General features: G+C 32.2%; 1 protein-coding gene across 2 annotated transcripts in view; it reads left to right on the top strand.

The window, feature by feature from the left end:
• Positions 1 to 14,432, top strand: part of LOC112031637 (uncharacterized) — a 36,826-nt gene that overhangs the window by 4,505 nt on the left and 17,889 nt on the right. For both annotated transcript variants that reach the window (XM_024064337.2, XM_065778973.1), the window contains exons 2-4: positions 2,976 to 3,461; positions 3,581 to 3,730; positions 7,261 to 7,365. In XM_024064337.2, the coding sequence (XP_023920105.2) occupies positions 2,976 to 3,461; positions 3,581 to 3,730; positions 7,261 to 7,365 (741 nt within the window). The remainder of the gene's footprint in view (positions 1 to 2,975; positions 3,462 to 3,580; positions 3,731 to 7,260; positions 7,366 to 14,432) is intronic.

The following is a 14,432-nucleotide window of genomic DNA, read 5'->3' as shown; positions in this document are numbered from 1 at the left end:
TATCTCTCTATCTCTTTTTTTTCACTCTTCTTCACCTTATACACCGTTGTACATTAATAGCTTTTCTTCCATACAACAAAGTTGTTACTTCCATTTATCATTCTTCTCTATTGCCTTGATCTCTTTGTTGATAACATTTCTTTATATTCTATAGGTCCTCAGACAAGAAAAAAACATATTTGATTATTGATATTCTCTAGTTGAGTCATTGAGATCTTGTATACTTCCTATTTACCATAGTATTTAACTAGAACTTATTTCTAGTGATGATAATGAAAATATTTTTATGAATAAGAGATGTTGGAGATGGACGTGGATAGGATAGTTCTTCCAAACTTAATCAACGTGTTCTTCTCTAGGTAAAGAAAAAAAACTAGATATTTCCATTCTTCTTGGGTGTTTCTATTTCATGTTGATTAATTGGTCCTATTACATGCAATGTCCAATTGAAGGTACAACTACATTGCTAGTCTAGAGTTAAGTGCAGTAGAAAATAAATTTGACGTAGGCAATATGGTTATGATAGGAAAACCTTTGCAGGAATAACCTCAATGAGTGATATTTAGGTCACTACTCCTTGAATAATCCACTAACAAATATTGAGTTTACGAGTACAAGAAATATTACCTAATCTTAAAGTGCCTACTTACCTATAGTAGAACTTACTGACCTATCCAAGCCCATATCTAACCTAGTTGGACTCCTCTTTTTAGCAGACTTCTTCAATGTACATGAATCTACCAATGTGTGGTTGAATCTTACAACAATCCTTGATTGATGCAGTTGATTTGTGCAAAGTTCTTCACAGTAACATGCTCCAATACAAATGGTAGTAGCTCAGTACAAAACCTTAGGCACACAAAGTCGTAACAACTTCTCAATATGCCTGTCTCTTCGAAGTGCAGTAGAGATGCAAAATTCAGCACTCTCAAGCAATTTCTTGAACAGTTTTCTTCATTCTTCAACATTGATATCCAATACACTTTTGGACACTAAAAGCTTAGACTCAAAATACATATAAAGTGCATTTTGGAATGGATTTTTCAACACATACAAATAATGACGATAACTCCATGTTATGCTCCTAAACACATGTAAGTTGAAACTGTATCTTTTGTCCACTCTAATCTTGAATCATAGCTCTCGATCATTTTAAGAATTTATCAAATCATTCTTTCAGGTATGCCATTTTGATTTACCGTTCTAAGGACTTTTAAAGATGACCAATACTATTTGTTTCAAAAAATTCTTTAAATTCATTTTATCTGAATTTGCCGTTCTATTGAATCACAAGGTCTTAATTTCATAACTACTATACATATCTACAACATTTTAAAATTTTAAATAATTTTAGAATCCTCATAATTCTATTTTAGAAAAAAAAAATCATCTTTTTGACTAAAATCATCAATGAAGAGAAGAAAATAGTTATTTGTACAAAGCATTGATGTTTTCGGTCCACATACATTGCTATGAATAAGCTACAGTGGCTTAGTTTCTCTCTAAAAGCTACTTCTTGATTGCTTAACAATGATACATCTTCATAAATTTGGTCAGATTTTTAATGGAAGACAATTCTCTCATCATCTTATTTTTTTCACCATAAATTGTAAGTCCAGCAAAATTTAAATGTCATCGGCACCTTGATTATCACATTTTTTCCGTAGTCCCTAACAAACTACAATCCCTCAAGAGAATATCATTGTCTTTTTTTAAAAGTTGGTTGTTAAGACGTTCCTTAAAATGTGGTTTGCTGTTTAGATAATGGAAACTGTAGTGGTTCTTTGGAGGGAACTGAGCCCCCAGAGATTAAGAAGGAGAATGAGAGAATTTAGAGATTTGGAACAGAATTTACTTAGTTCTTTATTGCTTAACTTTGATTACAAGAACTAGCCTCTTATATTCAAGCTAGGCTTGGCTAGAAACAACTTCTTCTATAGTACTAACTGTCGTAACTAACTCTTATCTATCTCCTATCAGCTATCAAACTACTATTATAGCTCATACTAGCACATGTCCTAATTCAAATACGCATGTGACCTAATTGAAATAAGCATGTGCGGATTACAATCAACCATATGCCACTAATTGCACATTAACTACATGTTGTTATTGAGTTGATACTGCTGTTGTACTACTTGCTGCAACAATTACTCTATAGCAATTGTCCAATCAGTTCATTCTTGACATTTGGCCTAGTCTTAAATAATAGTTTTCAAACTGAGCATATAAATATATAATAGACATCAGAAATAAATTGGCGATCTATAGTTTCTAAGCAGATATGAACCTTTACTTTTTGTTTCAAAGGAACTTCATTTGAGTTATTGAAACTTTGAAAGTAACATTTTCAGTTATTGGTTCATCAAAATCTAAAAAAAGCATTTTACTTCCACATATTTGGTTACTAGTGCCAATGCCAAAGATGACATGTATCATTCTATTCTTTCTCTACTCCTTTGTACACTAACAACAAAGTTGACTCCACTTCTTTTTCTCTTTATTTTTTATGTCTATATCTTCAATATATATATAAACTAAAGGAAGGCCTGAGAGAGGGGTTATTCTTGGATTTAGAATTTCATGATATATATATATATATATATAAAACTTAGACCCCATAAAATTAATTTGGCTTTGACATTGCTCCTAGCTCTCTTTGCATACTACTTAATTATTCATTAGTAGCATTACATTTATTCAACCTTTCACATTCATGTAGATTTGATTCCTAAACACTAACTCATCTTCATAATTATTGTGTTAATAAGAATCATTTTTAATCTCTTTTAGATTTTTAATATTGCACTTGCTTTGACACGGTATGGCTCTTGTCTGTACTAAATCCAATGTCTCTAGTTATTTAATTAATTTTTAAATTCAGAATCAATCTCAGACTGGTTTCGTTTCATTTCATTCTCTGAAAAAAAAAAATCTCTGAAAAAACAAATAAATAATCAAGCAAAGTTTGGCAGGAGAAAGTGACAAAGGCGTTGAGATTTATATGGACTTATGCAAATCTTTGAAAATTGGTGATTGGAATGCTGCCAAGGAGTTCCTTAATCGCCATCCGCACGCAATAAGTGCAAAAATCACAGTTACGGGCCAGACCGCACTTCATGTTGCTGCTGAAGCTGGTCATGTGCATATAGTGGAGGAGTTGGTAAACCAAATGTCTGGAGAAAATTTGGAAATAAAAGATATTTATGGTTACACAGCTCTAGCTCGGGCAGCTTATAATGGAAACTACCGTATAGCAGAATGCATGCTTGGAAAGGATGAGAACTTGATCAGAATTGGAATTAACTTCGAAACTATTCCAGTTGTTCTGGCTCTTTACAACGGGCATTTAAAATTGGCTCGTTATCTCTATTTGCTCACTCCGCCAGAAATTCTAATGCCAGAAAATGGCACCATGGGGGCTTCAGTTGTTTGCGAGGCAATAAAAAACAGAGCTTTGGGTAAGAATTAACTCTTCGTCTTAACTATCCATTGAGTATTATTTCCTACTTGAAATTTTCGCAATATAATTCTGTATGATTGATTAATTTCTCTGTCCATATGGTACAACACAATATAGATATTGCTTTGGATTTACTCAACCGTTGTCCGCGTTTGGTTGTTGCTCAAGACAGATTTTGTATGTCCCCTTTTTGTGCACTGGCTTGTATGCCTGATTATTTCCTAAGTGGAAATCGGCTCGTATTTTGGAAACGATGGATCTATTCCGGTTAGTACCATCCATTTTGCTCTTCACTGTTGTTTTTCGTTGACTTGTTTTAGTATTATGCAAATAATGGATGAATTTAATTATATAAATGTGAATTATGTGATGATATCCCTTAAAAAAAATCTATGAAAAAGGGGGCCCTTGAGGGCCATAACCATATCTTTCGTTTGTAGATCTAATATAGCCCAAAAATGAAAGAGAAGAGGAGATTGTGCAATGCTCTAAGCATTACAAGAGGCCCATTTGACAAATGGATTTAATTTTATTAAGGATTTTTTGGGTAACATCCTGCAATAACAGATTTTGTTTATTTAAGAGAGGGGGGGGGAGGGGGGGGGGAGGGGCGCTTAATCGTATCATCCAATAATGGGTTGAAATTTGGAATATCATATATTTTCATTCTTATCTAAATTTACAAATTCTATGGTCTTTTGTTTTTTTTTTTTGTTTTTCTCTCTCTTTCATATTGTGATAGTGATAATAGGAAATGAGAGATTTGAACTTTAGTTGCCTCTATTAGAAACATTAAGAGGTGCTGCCAAGTGCTTTTTAGTTTAACTAGTTTGCACCTTCTCACCTAGATATACCAGGGTTCAAACCTCTCCTCTCTCGTTGTAACTATTGAATTTTTATTAGAAAAAGGAAAAACACAAATAGGTGCCAATTGAATTACAAAAATCTTGACAGTTAAATAAAACATATCTATAGGTTGTAACACCCAACATTATTAATACTACATCGGGTAACACATGTAGTGGTACTATGCTACCATTTTGATGTAATGAAAATAATTTTTTTCAATTAAAATATGAATAAATTCTAGAATATCCATGTGTTTCATAAGCCTAAATACAAAATAATAATTCTAAAAAATTAAGTTAAGATTAACAGTCTTAAACATTATTTGAAATTAAAAAAAAGTAAGATTTTACGTTGATAACTTGATCTCTTTGATAGCATTGGAAATGAAAAATAAGTATATCAAAATATGAATTTTGACATGCTTATGGAAAAACATGCAAGAATTAGAAAAATTAAGAGGATTTTTGTAAGAAATTATTACCATAAGAGACTATTTCTATAGTCAATAATTGTGTGGATCTATTTTTGAAATAGATAGTCCTAATTTAATATTTTAGGAATGACCAATTGAACTAAAAAACTCTTAGCATATGATCAGTCATATTTTAAATTCGTAAGAATTCTTAGAAAATCGTTGCAATTAAAGGAATTCAAGTGAAATGACGTCAATTTCATTATTATATGAAATCTATAGAAAATATTTTAGTAAAATATTTGAAATTAAAAAATTAAATAGATAATAGAATTATAAGGTCTAAAATATAATTTTTCCAAATTATTTAAATAATATATTGTGTAAGTTTAGCTTTTATCAAAACCAAGAATTATTGTAGATTATAATTTAAAATAAATGGTGAAGCTTCTTTAAAATTATTGATAGATTTTGATAATTAAATTTTAATTGGAGTCATTTTTTTTTTTTTAAATTTCTGCAAAAGTAAGTGGAATTTAATTTATAAAAATCTTTCTTAATAATTTTAATTTTATAGTGTGGTATATTGAGAAAGCACGTCCTACAAAGGATAATACTTAAGTCAAGTCGCAAAGCAGAAGCCCAATGCCCAATTTTTATTATTAATACAAAAAATTGTTATAAATGATCAAAATAAATAATGATTTCTCTAGATATATAGATTTTTTTTTTATAATAGAATTTTAATAAGAAAAGCATTTCTAAACCTCTTAAAGCTTTGATTATAGAGTTTCTATAATTTTAATGTGCTTATAGTGTGTCCACACAGTGAAAGCATATTTTATGACGTGTAACACTTACATCAAACTAAAATCATATTGCACAAGAACAATGTGTATGACCCAACTTAAATCAATGTTGAAAATAAATAAACTTCTACTCATATATAACATTCTAATAATTTACTATTTTTAGACATGAAAAAGAGAGTGACAGAAAATATGAGTCAGCACATATAGAATATAACTAAGATTTATGATAAATTAGCTTGTTTATATCTTAACCTTGTAATTATATTACTTAAAAACAATTTTGGATAAATATATTAACAACAACAGCAACAATAATAATAATATTCACTTAGAAAGTTTTATTAATATGTCCGTTTGATTTCTTATCAATATATATATATATATATATGTCCGTTTGATTTGCTTATTCCTAGTAACTTATTTTCATAGTATTTATCAAAATATATAATTTTTAGTAACTTTTATATTAAATATGTTGTAAAACGCTAAGGCTGCTTTTAGCACCAACTTTTTACTGGCTTTTTGCTTAAACTTATTTACTATTTGTGGGCCCATGCAAGTCCCACAAAAAACCCAAGCTTATTTTGGTTTAAGTTTAGGATTCCATGTTATATGTATTCTATTGCAAAGTTTTAGTCAAAAAGTTATCAACAATCAACTATCTATGGGTCCCATTTTATAATTTTTGCTCAAAATACAATGTCTTCTTTTGCTTATTGTGGGTCTAGTGTTCCACATTACACTTTTGCTATAGTACTTTCAGCAAAAAATCAGTCAGCTCTTGGTTTTTTATTTTTATTATTATTTTTTTTTTATATTTTAGTTTTTAGCTTTTAGTTACGGTACTTTCAGCAAAAATCTTTCAATATCAACTTTTGTTTTTTTAGGTTTTAGCTTTTAGCTACAAAACTTTCAGCAAAAATATTCTAACAAAAAGCTAGATAAGTTATTATTATAAAACAAACACTAAAAATTTCTTTATTTCCAAAAAAGATAAAAGTTAGATTATTTGAAAAAAAATTGAGGCAAAAAATAGTTTGTCTATATTTGCCCATATATGTAAATGGGTAACATAATTGGACTGTATTAATTTTAACTGATTTTAAGAGATTTCTGTCTTCTCTATAAATTTTTTGAATTAGTTATGTACCAATAACAATTCCAATAGTACATGTTAAAATAGGTAACGTCTGGGCCAAAAGTCTTATAGTTTTGATTCGTACCTTCTTATATTTTCAAAAAAGACAATTAGGAGTTAAACTTCCCTCCAAACTATTAAATTATACAAAAACAAATAAAAATTAAACACAAAATGAGTAACACCCCACAAATGTTAATGGGACGTTCCTACCAGTACCATAACTATAATTTAAGTCTTTTACTTAAAGATTTTGATATCTTTTACGGTATTACTTTTGTTTCCAAAATTTCCAATATTTAAAGAGTGTCCATCAATTGTTTGAAGAAATTATTTCCCATTAATCCAATCTGTAGTTTTCTTGATTCTATATGTGTTGCCTTATGAATGTCGCTAGTAATCTAAGATAAGGGTCAAAATTTGTTATACACAAACTCAAGTCATGATTCTAGTTAATTTGGGAGGTGTATAAAACTGTGTAAAATAATTTGTATGTAATAAACATTACTCCTAGATAAAGCCAAATTGCAATAGTTAGTGAAGTTTGAATTATATAATTGTGCATGTGTGTATATTTTTTTTCCAGGTATTCATATTCAACCGGTTGCTCCCATCAATGATATTCATTTGAATATTCAAAAACCTATGGGAAACAAAAGCCAAAGCAATGGTAAAGAAATTATTGGATCAGGTATGTCACTATACAAAGTTCCTTTTCTCAAGATTTGGGTTGTAAGAGCATTCACAGTAGTGGTGCTAAAATAGCTAAAAAAGCTATTTTAGCACCCAATACACTAAAAATACCCACAACATCAAAGGTATTATACTTACAAATTTTTAACTCTTAGCTACAGTAAATTGCCATCTTTGGTAGCTGATTGTAGTTGGAAGTTAAACATAAATAATGTTGTTTATTTGGTTCACGCGTGTTATTGCTCTCTCCTCTCCTTTCCCTCTTTTTGCTTCTCCTGTGTTTCTGATTTTCTACCACCCACGCCTTCATGCCCAGCCTCTCCTCTTCTCCCTCTCGACTGAAGTCAACTTTCTCACTCGACCTTGTCTGTTTCTCCTTTCTCGAGTTTGCTCGTGGCTGTGTTTTTTTTTTTTTTTTTTTTGGTTTTCAGTGGTGGTGGCTAGTGGTGGCTAGCGGTGGTTGTGAGTTTGCTACGTTGAGAGCATTTGTTTAGCCCAACCCTTTGTATGAGAAAGAGTGCCTTGGTCTAGAGAAACCAATCTCTTTATCCTATGTTCTCATTTTCTCTCACAAATGACATATCCTTGAGAGAAATTTGTAACCTTCACCTCCATCACTAAACCTTAAGTGTTGTGAGTTTGTTGAAGGGTTGGTAACTAAGTGAAGCCAAATCAAATCCAAATCCTTTGTTGTTTTCCATTGGCAGCTCAACGGTGGTGACTCCAATAAGCCAAATGAAGAAAAGACTCAGCGACGTTGGTTGCTAGTTGGAGATTAGATGGCTCAAGTACACTGGTAGGTATAGGCTTGGAGAGTTGATAGTCATCCATGTACTGCACTATTCATGCTAGTGGAGTTTCCGATGGGTGGTCAGTGTGGACGCCCCAAAATTTCTTTTGGTTGGTCGCACATTGGGTCCTTGGAGACGTGACTCTTGTGTGCTTGTGTCTTTTGAGTGGGGGTGTGTGTGTGTGTCCCTTTATCTTATTTTTATTTTAGGAGTCGCCACCGGCTATTGGTTTTTGTGGGGGTAGAAGCCCATAATTGCCCAATGGGCCTTGGGCTTTATTTGGGATATGGTGTGTCCAAGGAAGGGTGAGCAGTTAAAAGAAACCCTAAGTCCAGAACTATAAAGAATGGAGTGGAGCGAGATGGTCTGAGGAGAATATCCTCCTCGGATGGTGCTAAATGCTGGTTGGCCTGCACTTCAGCAATTTCAGTGAACCTCCAGAAGATCACCACGACAAAGAAGATCCATGCGCACGTGCAGCAGAAATAAGAGCCCGAAAATCTCTTAAAGAAAGGCTGTTGCCACTGTATTCAATGCACTACAACTACTCTTCTGGCCGCATTAATATGGAGTTGACCCCTGAACAGTGTCTCCTTGATCACTACAACTCACAGAAAGGCCAGAGAAGGTGGCTGATGGGACCACACCTCAAGTGGTCATATGGATTATTGACAAGTGTATGATTAGAATGGTCTAGAAGGGACTATATAATGTAAGAGACCCGTCATGAGAGGGGGATCGAAAAAATAGAAGAAAGGAAGAAAAGGAAGTATTACTGTAGCATTTAGAGCTGTATTAACTTTCAAAACTATTGTATTAAAGCATTATCTATCTCCTCGGACAGCCATTTCGTGCAAGTTTACGTGTAGTTCGTGCCATATCATCGTTGAAATACTCACTAGCCGTTATTGTAAATCACTAAAACCTAGCTCTTCAGCTCACTCTCTATAAATTTATTGTATTGGACTCACTAAACCATCGTCCAAATCCTCTTTGGGCCTGGGCCGAAAATTTGTGACCCTACAGTTTTGTATTAGGTGTGATTGGTCACCTATGTGTCTAATTCGTTTTAGATTACCTAATTAACTAAACCAAAATTTAAGGACTCATTAATTAAGGCAAACCAAAAAGTCTCGAACAAAAGATCATGGACTCGGAAGTTTGATTACGTGTGGGGAAGGTGTTAGGCACCCCACAACGCCTATCCAAAAATAGTACCTCATTTTAATTTATTTCAAACGTTATCTTTTTGTGTAGAAATAGAATACTTGGCATTTTGATTTTTTTTTTTTTTTAAAAAGAGTTTTACAAACAATATATACATATATACATGTGAGTAATTATTTACTTATAATTAGCATGTGAATATTAACTCCAATGAATATTTACAAAGAAGCATGTGAGGTATATACATAGATAGCATGTGTGAGGATATACAAGAACAACCATATGAGTAAAATATTTAATACATAGGTAGCATGTGAGTACTAGCTATTATAAATAAACAAACTACAACTCACACAAAAAAGAAAAGAGAAAAAATGGTGTTGGAAGAGTAGCACCTTATTGTCATCCACCATTTTCTCATTTTTGTCATGCAAAAAAAGATGACAAATAAAATTCATTAGTGCCAAAGAAAGTGATAGGGTCAATGTAAGGTTGAAGGGTGTTCAATGACTCAAGGGAAAGAGCCTTGAATACAAATCTTTAACTACAACTATTCTAAGAAAAGCTTGAGGTTAGAATGTATGAAAAAAAGTTTACCACGTTAACTTTTTATTGCTTGGAAAAAAGCACATTTTTTTTGGAAAAGTTTTTGTAGAGGAGTTTTGACAAAAAAAGCTTTTTTTTTTTTGAAGGAATTCCAATGTGGTAAAGACTATTTATATTATTTTTTTTAGAAAAATTCTCTTTTAGTTTCATATTTTTTTAAAAAAGGAAAGAAAGTTTTTGAAAAATTCTTTTTTTGAAAACATTTTCCAACGTGGTAAAAACGTATTTTTTGGAAACTCATTTTTTATTTATTTATTATATATTTTTTTTAATTAAAGGGAGGAGAAAACATTTTTTGAGGGGAAATCTAATGTGGTAAAAATATTTAGTAACGTGATAAAAAATTATTTTCCCTTTTTCTTGGCAAAAAATTCGGATTCCCCTTAGGATGGAAGAGAAAAACAATTTTTTTGAGACAACTATTTGAAAACACCTTTTTTTTTTATTTTTATTTTTATTATTTTTTTTAACGTGGTAAGAACATTTTTTTTAAAAACAGATTTTTAGTTTGCTCGTGGCTGTGGTTTTTTTTTTTTTTTTTTTGGTTTTCAGTGGTGGTGGCTAGTGGTGGCTAGCGGTGGTTGTGAGTTTGCTACGTTGAGAGCATTTGTTTAGCCCAACCCTTTGTATGAGAAAGAGTGCCTTGGTCTAGAGAAACCAATCTCTTTATCCTATGTTCTCATTTTCTCTCACAAATGACATATCCTTGAGAGAAATTTGTAACCTTCACCTCCATCACTAAACCTTAAGTGTTGTGAGTTTGTTGAAGGGTTGGTAACTAAGTGAAGCCAAATCAAATCCAAATCCTTTGTTGTTTTCCATTGGCAGCTCAACGGTGGTGACTCCAATAAGCCAAATGAAGAAAAGACTCAGCGACGTTGGTTGCTAGTTGGAGATTAGATGGCTCAAGTACACTGGTAGGTATAGGCTTGGAGAGTTGATAGTCATCCATGTACTGCACTATTCATGCTAGTGGAGTTTCCGATGGGTGGTCAGTGTGGACGCCCCAAAATTTCTTTTGGTTGGTCGCACATTGGGTCCTTGGAGACGTGACTCTTGTGTGCTTGTGTCTTTTGAGTGGGGGTGTGTGTGTGTGTCCCTTTATCTTATTTTTATTTTAGGAGTCGCCACCGGCTATTGGTTTTTGTGGGGGTAGAAGCCCATAATTGCCCAATGGGCCTTGGGCTTTATTTGGGATATGGTGTGTCCAAGGAAGGGTGAGCAGTTAAAAGAAACCCTAAGTCCAGAACTATAAAGAATGGAGTGGAGCGAGATGGTCTGAGGAGAATATCCTCCTCGGATGGTGCTAAATGCTGGTTGGCCTGCACTTCAGCAATTTCAGTGAACCTCCAGAAGATCACCACGACAAAGAAGATCCATGCGCACGTGCAGCAGAAATAAGAGCCCGAAAATCTCTTAAAGAAAGGCTGTTGCCACTGTATTCAATGCACTACAACTACTCTTCTGGCCGCATTAATATGGAGTTGACCCCTGAACAGTGTCTCCTTGATCACTACAACTCACAGAAAGGCCAGAGAAGGTGGCTGATGGGACCACACCTCAAGTGGTCATATGGATTATTGACAAGTGTATGATTAGAATGGTCTAGAAGGGACTATATAATGTAAGAGACCCGTCATGAGAGGGGGATCGAAAAAATAGAAGAAAGGAAGAAAAGGAAGTATTACTGTAGCATTTAGAGCTGTATTAACTTTCAAAACTATTGTATTAAAGCATTATCTATCTCCTCGGACAGCCATTTCGTGCAAGTTTACGTGTAGTTCGTGCCATATCATCGTTGAAATACTCACTAGCCGTTATTGTAAATCACTAAAACCTAGCTCTTCAGCTCACTCTCTATAAATTTATTGTATTGGACTCACTAAACCATCGTCCAAATCCTCTTTGGGCCTGGGCCGAAAATTTGTGACCCTACAGTTTTGTATTAGGTGTGATTGGTCACCTATGTGTCTAATTCGTTTTAGATTACCTAATTAACTAAACCAAAATTTAAGGACTCATTAATTAAGGCAAACCAAAAAGTCTCGAACAAAAGATCATGGACTCGGAAGTTTGATTACGTGTGGGGAAGGTGTTAGGCACCCCACAACGCCTATCCAAAAATAGTACCTCATTTTAATTTATTTCAAACGTTATCTTTTTGTGTAGAAATAGAATACTTGGCATTTTGATTTTTTTTTTTTTTAAAAAGAGTTTTACAAACAATATATACATATATACATGTGAGTAATTATTTACTTATAATTAGCATGTGAATATTAACTCCAATGAATATTTACAAAGAAGCATGTGAGGTATATACATAGATAGCATGTGTGAGGATATACAAGAACAACCATATGAGTAAAATATTTAATACATAGGTAGCATGTGAGTACTAGCTATTATAAATAAACAAACTACAACTCACACAAAAAAGAAAAGAGAAAAAATGGTGTTGGAAGAGTAGCACCTTATTGTCATCCACCATTTTCTCATTTTTGTCATGCAAAAAAAGATGACAAATAAAATTCATTAGTGCCAAAGAAAGTGATAGGGTCAATGTAAGGTTGAAGGGTGTTCAATGACTCAAGGGAAAGAGCCTTGAATACAAATCTTTAACTACAACTATTCTAAGAAAAGCTTGAGGTTAGAATGTATGAAAAAAAGTTTACCACGTTAACTTTTTATTGCTTGGAAAAAAGCACATTTTTTTTGGAAAAGTTTTTGTAGAGGAGTTTTGACAAAAAAACCTTTTTTTTTTTTGAAGGAATTCCAATGTGGTAAAGACTATTTATATTATTTTTTTTAGAAAAATTCTCTTTTAGTTTCATATTTTTTTAAAAAAGGAAAGAAAGTTTTTGAAAAATTCTTTTTTTGAAAACATTTTCCAACGTGGTAAAAACGTATTTTTTGGAAACTCATTTTTTATTTATTTATTATATATTTTTTTTAATTAAAGGGAGGAGAAAACATTTTTTGAGGGGAAATCTAATGTGGTAAAAATATTTAGTAACGTGATAAAAAATTATTTTCCCTTTTTCTTGGCAAAAAATTCGGATTCCCCTTAGGATGGAAGAGAAAAACAATTTTTTTGAGACAACTATTTGAAAACACCTTTTTTTTTTATTTTTATTTTTATTATTTTTTTTAACGTGGTAAGAACATTTTTTTTAAAAACAGATTTTTCTTTTTTTTAGAACACCTTTAAATTTTTATGAAAAGATGAAGGGAGATTTTTTTTTTTGGGAAACTTTTTTGAAAGGAAGAGATTGTTTTTTTTTTTTTGCAAAGCATCTTTTGGAAAAGCTCTCTCTTTTTTTTTTTTTTTTTTTTTTTTTTTTTTTTTTATATATAGAAAACTTCATCATTCTTTTTGAAAAGGGTTTTGAGAAGCACTTCCTTAGAGTAGTTGTGTAAAGAAGTTGTTTTACCCAAGCATATTTATTTTCTGGCAACATTATTGATGAGAAAAATAAAAGGACAACAATAATAAAGTGCAGAAAATAAATTGCGAGGAAAGTGAAGTGCAAAAAGTTAAATGACATAAAAGTAAAGAGCTGAAATATTGTAAAGGTTGATTGGAAAGTTTCTTTTTTTGTCGCTATTAAATATATTTTAATCTCTTTCAAGCCCCATGAAATGGAAATTCTAAACCATCAAACATCCTTATTAGATATACCCATACTGTGCTCTAATGGAGGTTTAAAAACCATTTAAGAGAGAGGGAATAGAAAATCTTTTTTTAAATATTTAGTTGTCTAGATATATATATATATATATAGAGAGAGACAGACACACACATATATAAGTGCAATAAAGTAAAGGGTGATGGGGATTGTGCAAGAAAATTAAAGGGATGACATAAATTATAAGGGGAGGGGTTTGCTTGGAAAATAAAATGGATGACATAAACATAAAACAAGGAAAATAAAACCCTACATGCCTAGGTGGTATGAGATTTCTTACCCACAAGGGTACATCCCATACAAACCCTAGGAGATGGTCCAATACCCATCTAGGAAACAAGCACAATATCATAAACAAGCAATAGTAATATGGACATAAAGATAAAGAGAGATATTTACACAATAACAAAATAAAGAGACAATATAAAGGAAAGCACTTCATATGTAAATAAATATGATGTTTACAAGATAGTAAAAGGAAATGGGATGGGTGTCATTATTAAGGAACTACCCCATCCCTACAAGCTTACCCACAAAATTACAAGTAAAAAAAGGGAAGAGGCTTTTTTTGCGGTGGGTTTCCTAGAGATGGGGAAAAGAATTTTTTTCAGAATTTCTAGGATATTTTTCTTAGAATATTTCCACTCTTTCTCTATCTTTTCTTATTTTTCTCTCTTTTTCTCCCTATTTTTTCTCAAAAATGAGGGGGTATTTATAAGGGGATGTGGGAAAAGGCGGGCTAGCAAGGTGTAATATGTTACACCTGAGCTAGGATAATATGTTTTCAATATAGTATATTTCATTAGGGATTT

The sequence above is a fragment of the Quercus suber genome, unplaced genomic scaffold (assembly GCF_002906115.3).
Source record: "Quercus suber isolate HL8 unplaced genomic scaffold, Cork oak 2.0 scaffold_11, whole genome shotgun sequence".
Taxonomy (NCBI): Eukaryota; Viridiplantae; Streptophyta; class Magnoliopsida; order Fagales; family Fagaceae; genus Quercus; species Quercus suber.
This window is presented reverse-complemented; position numbering and strand designations above follow the sequence as displayed.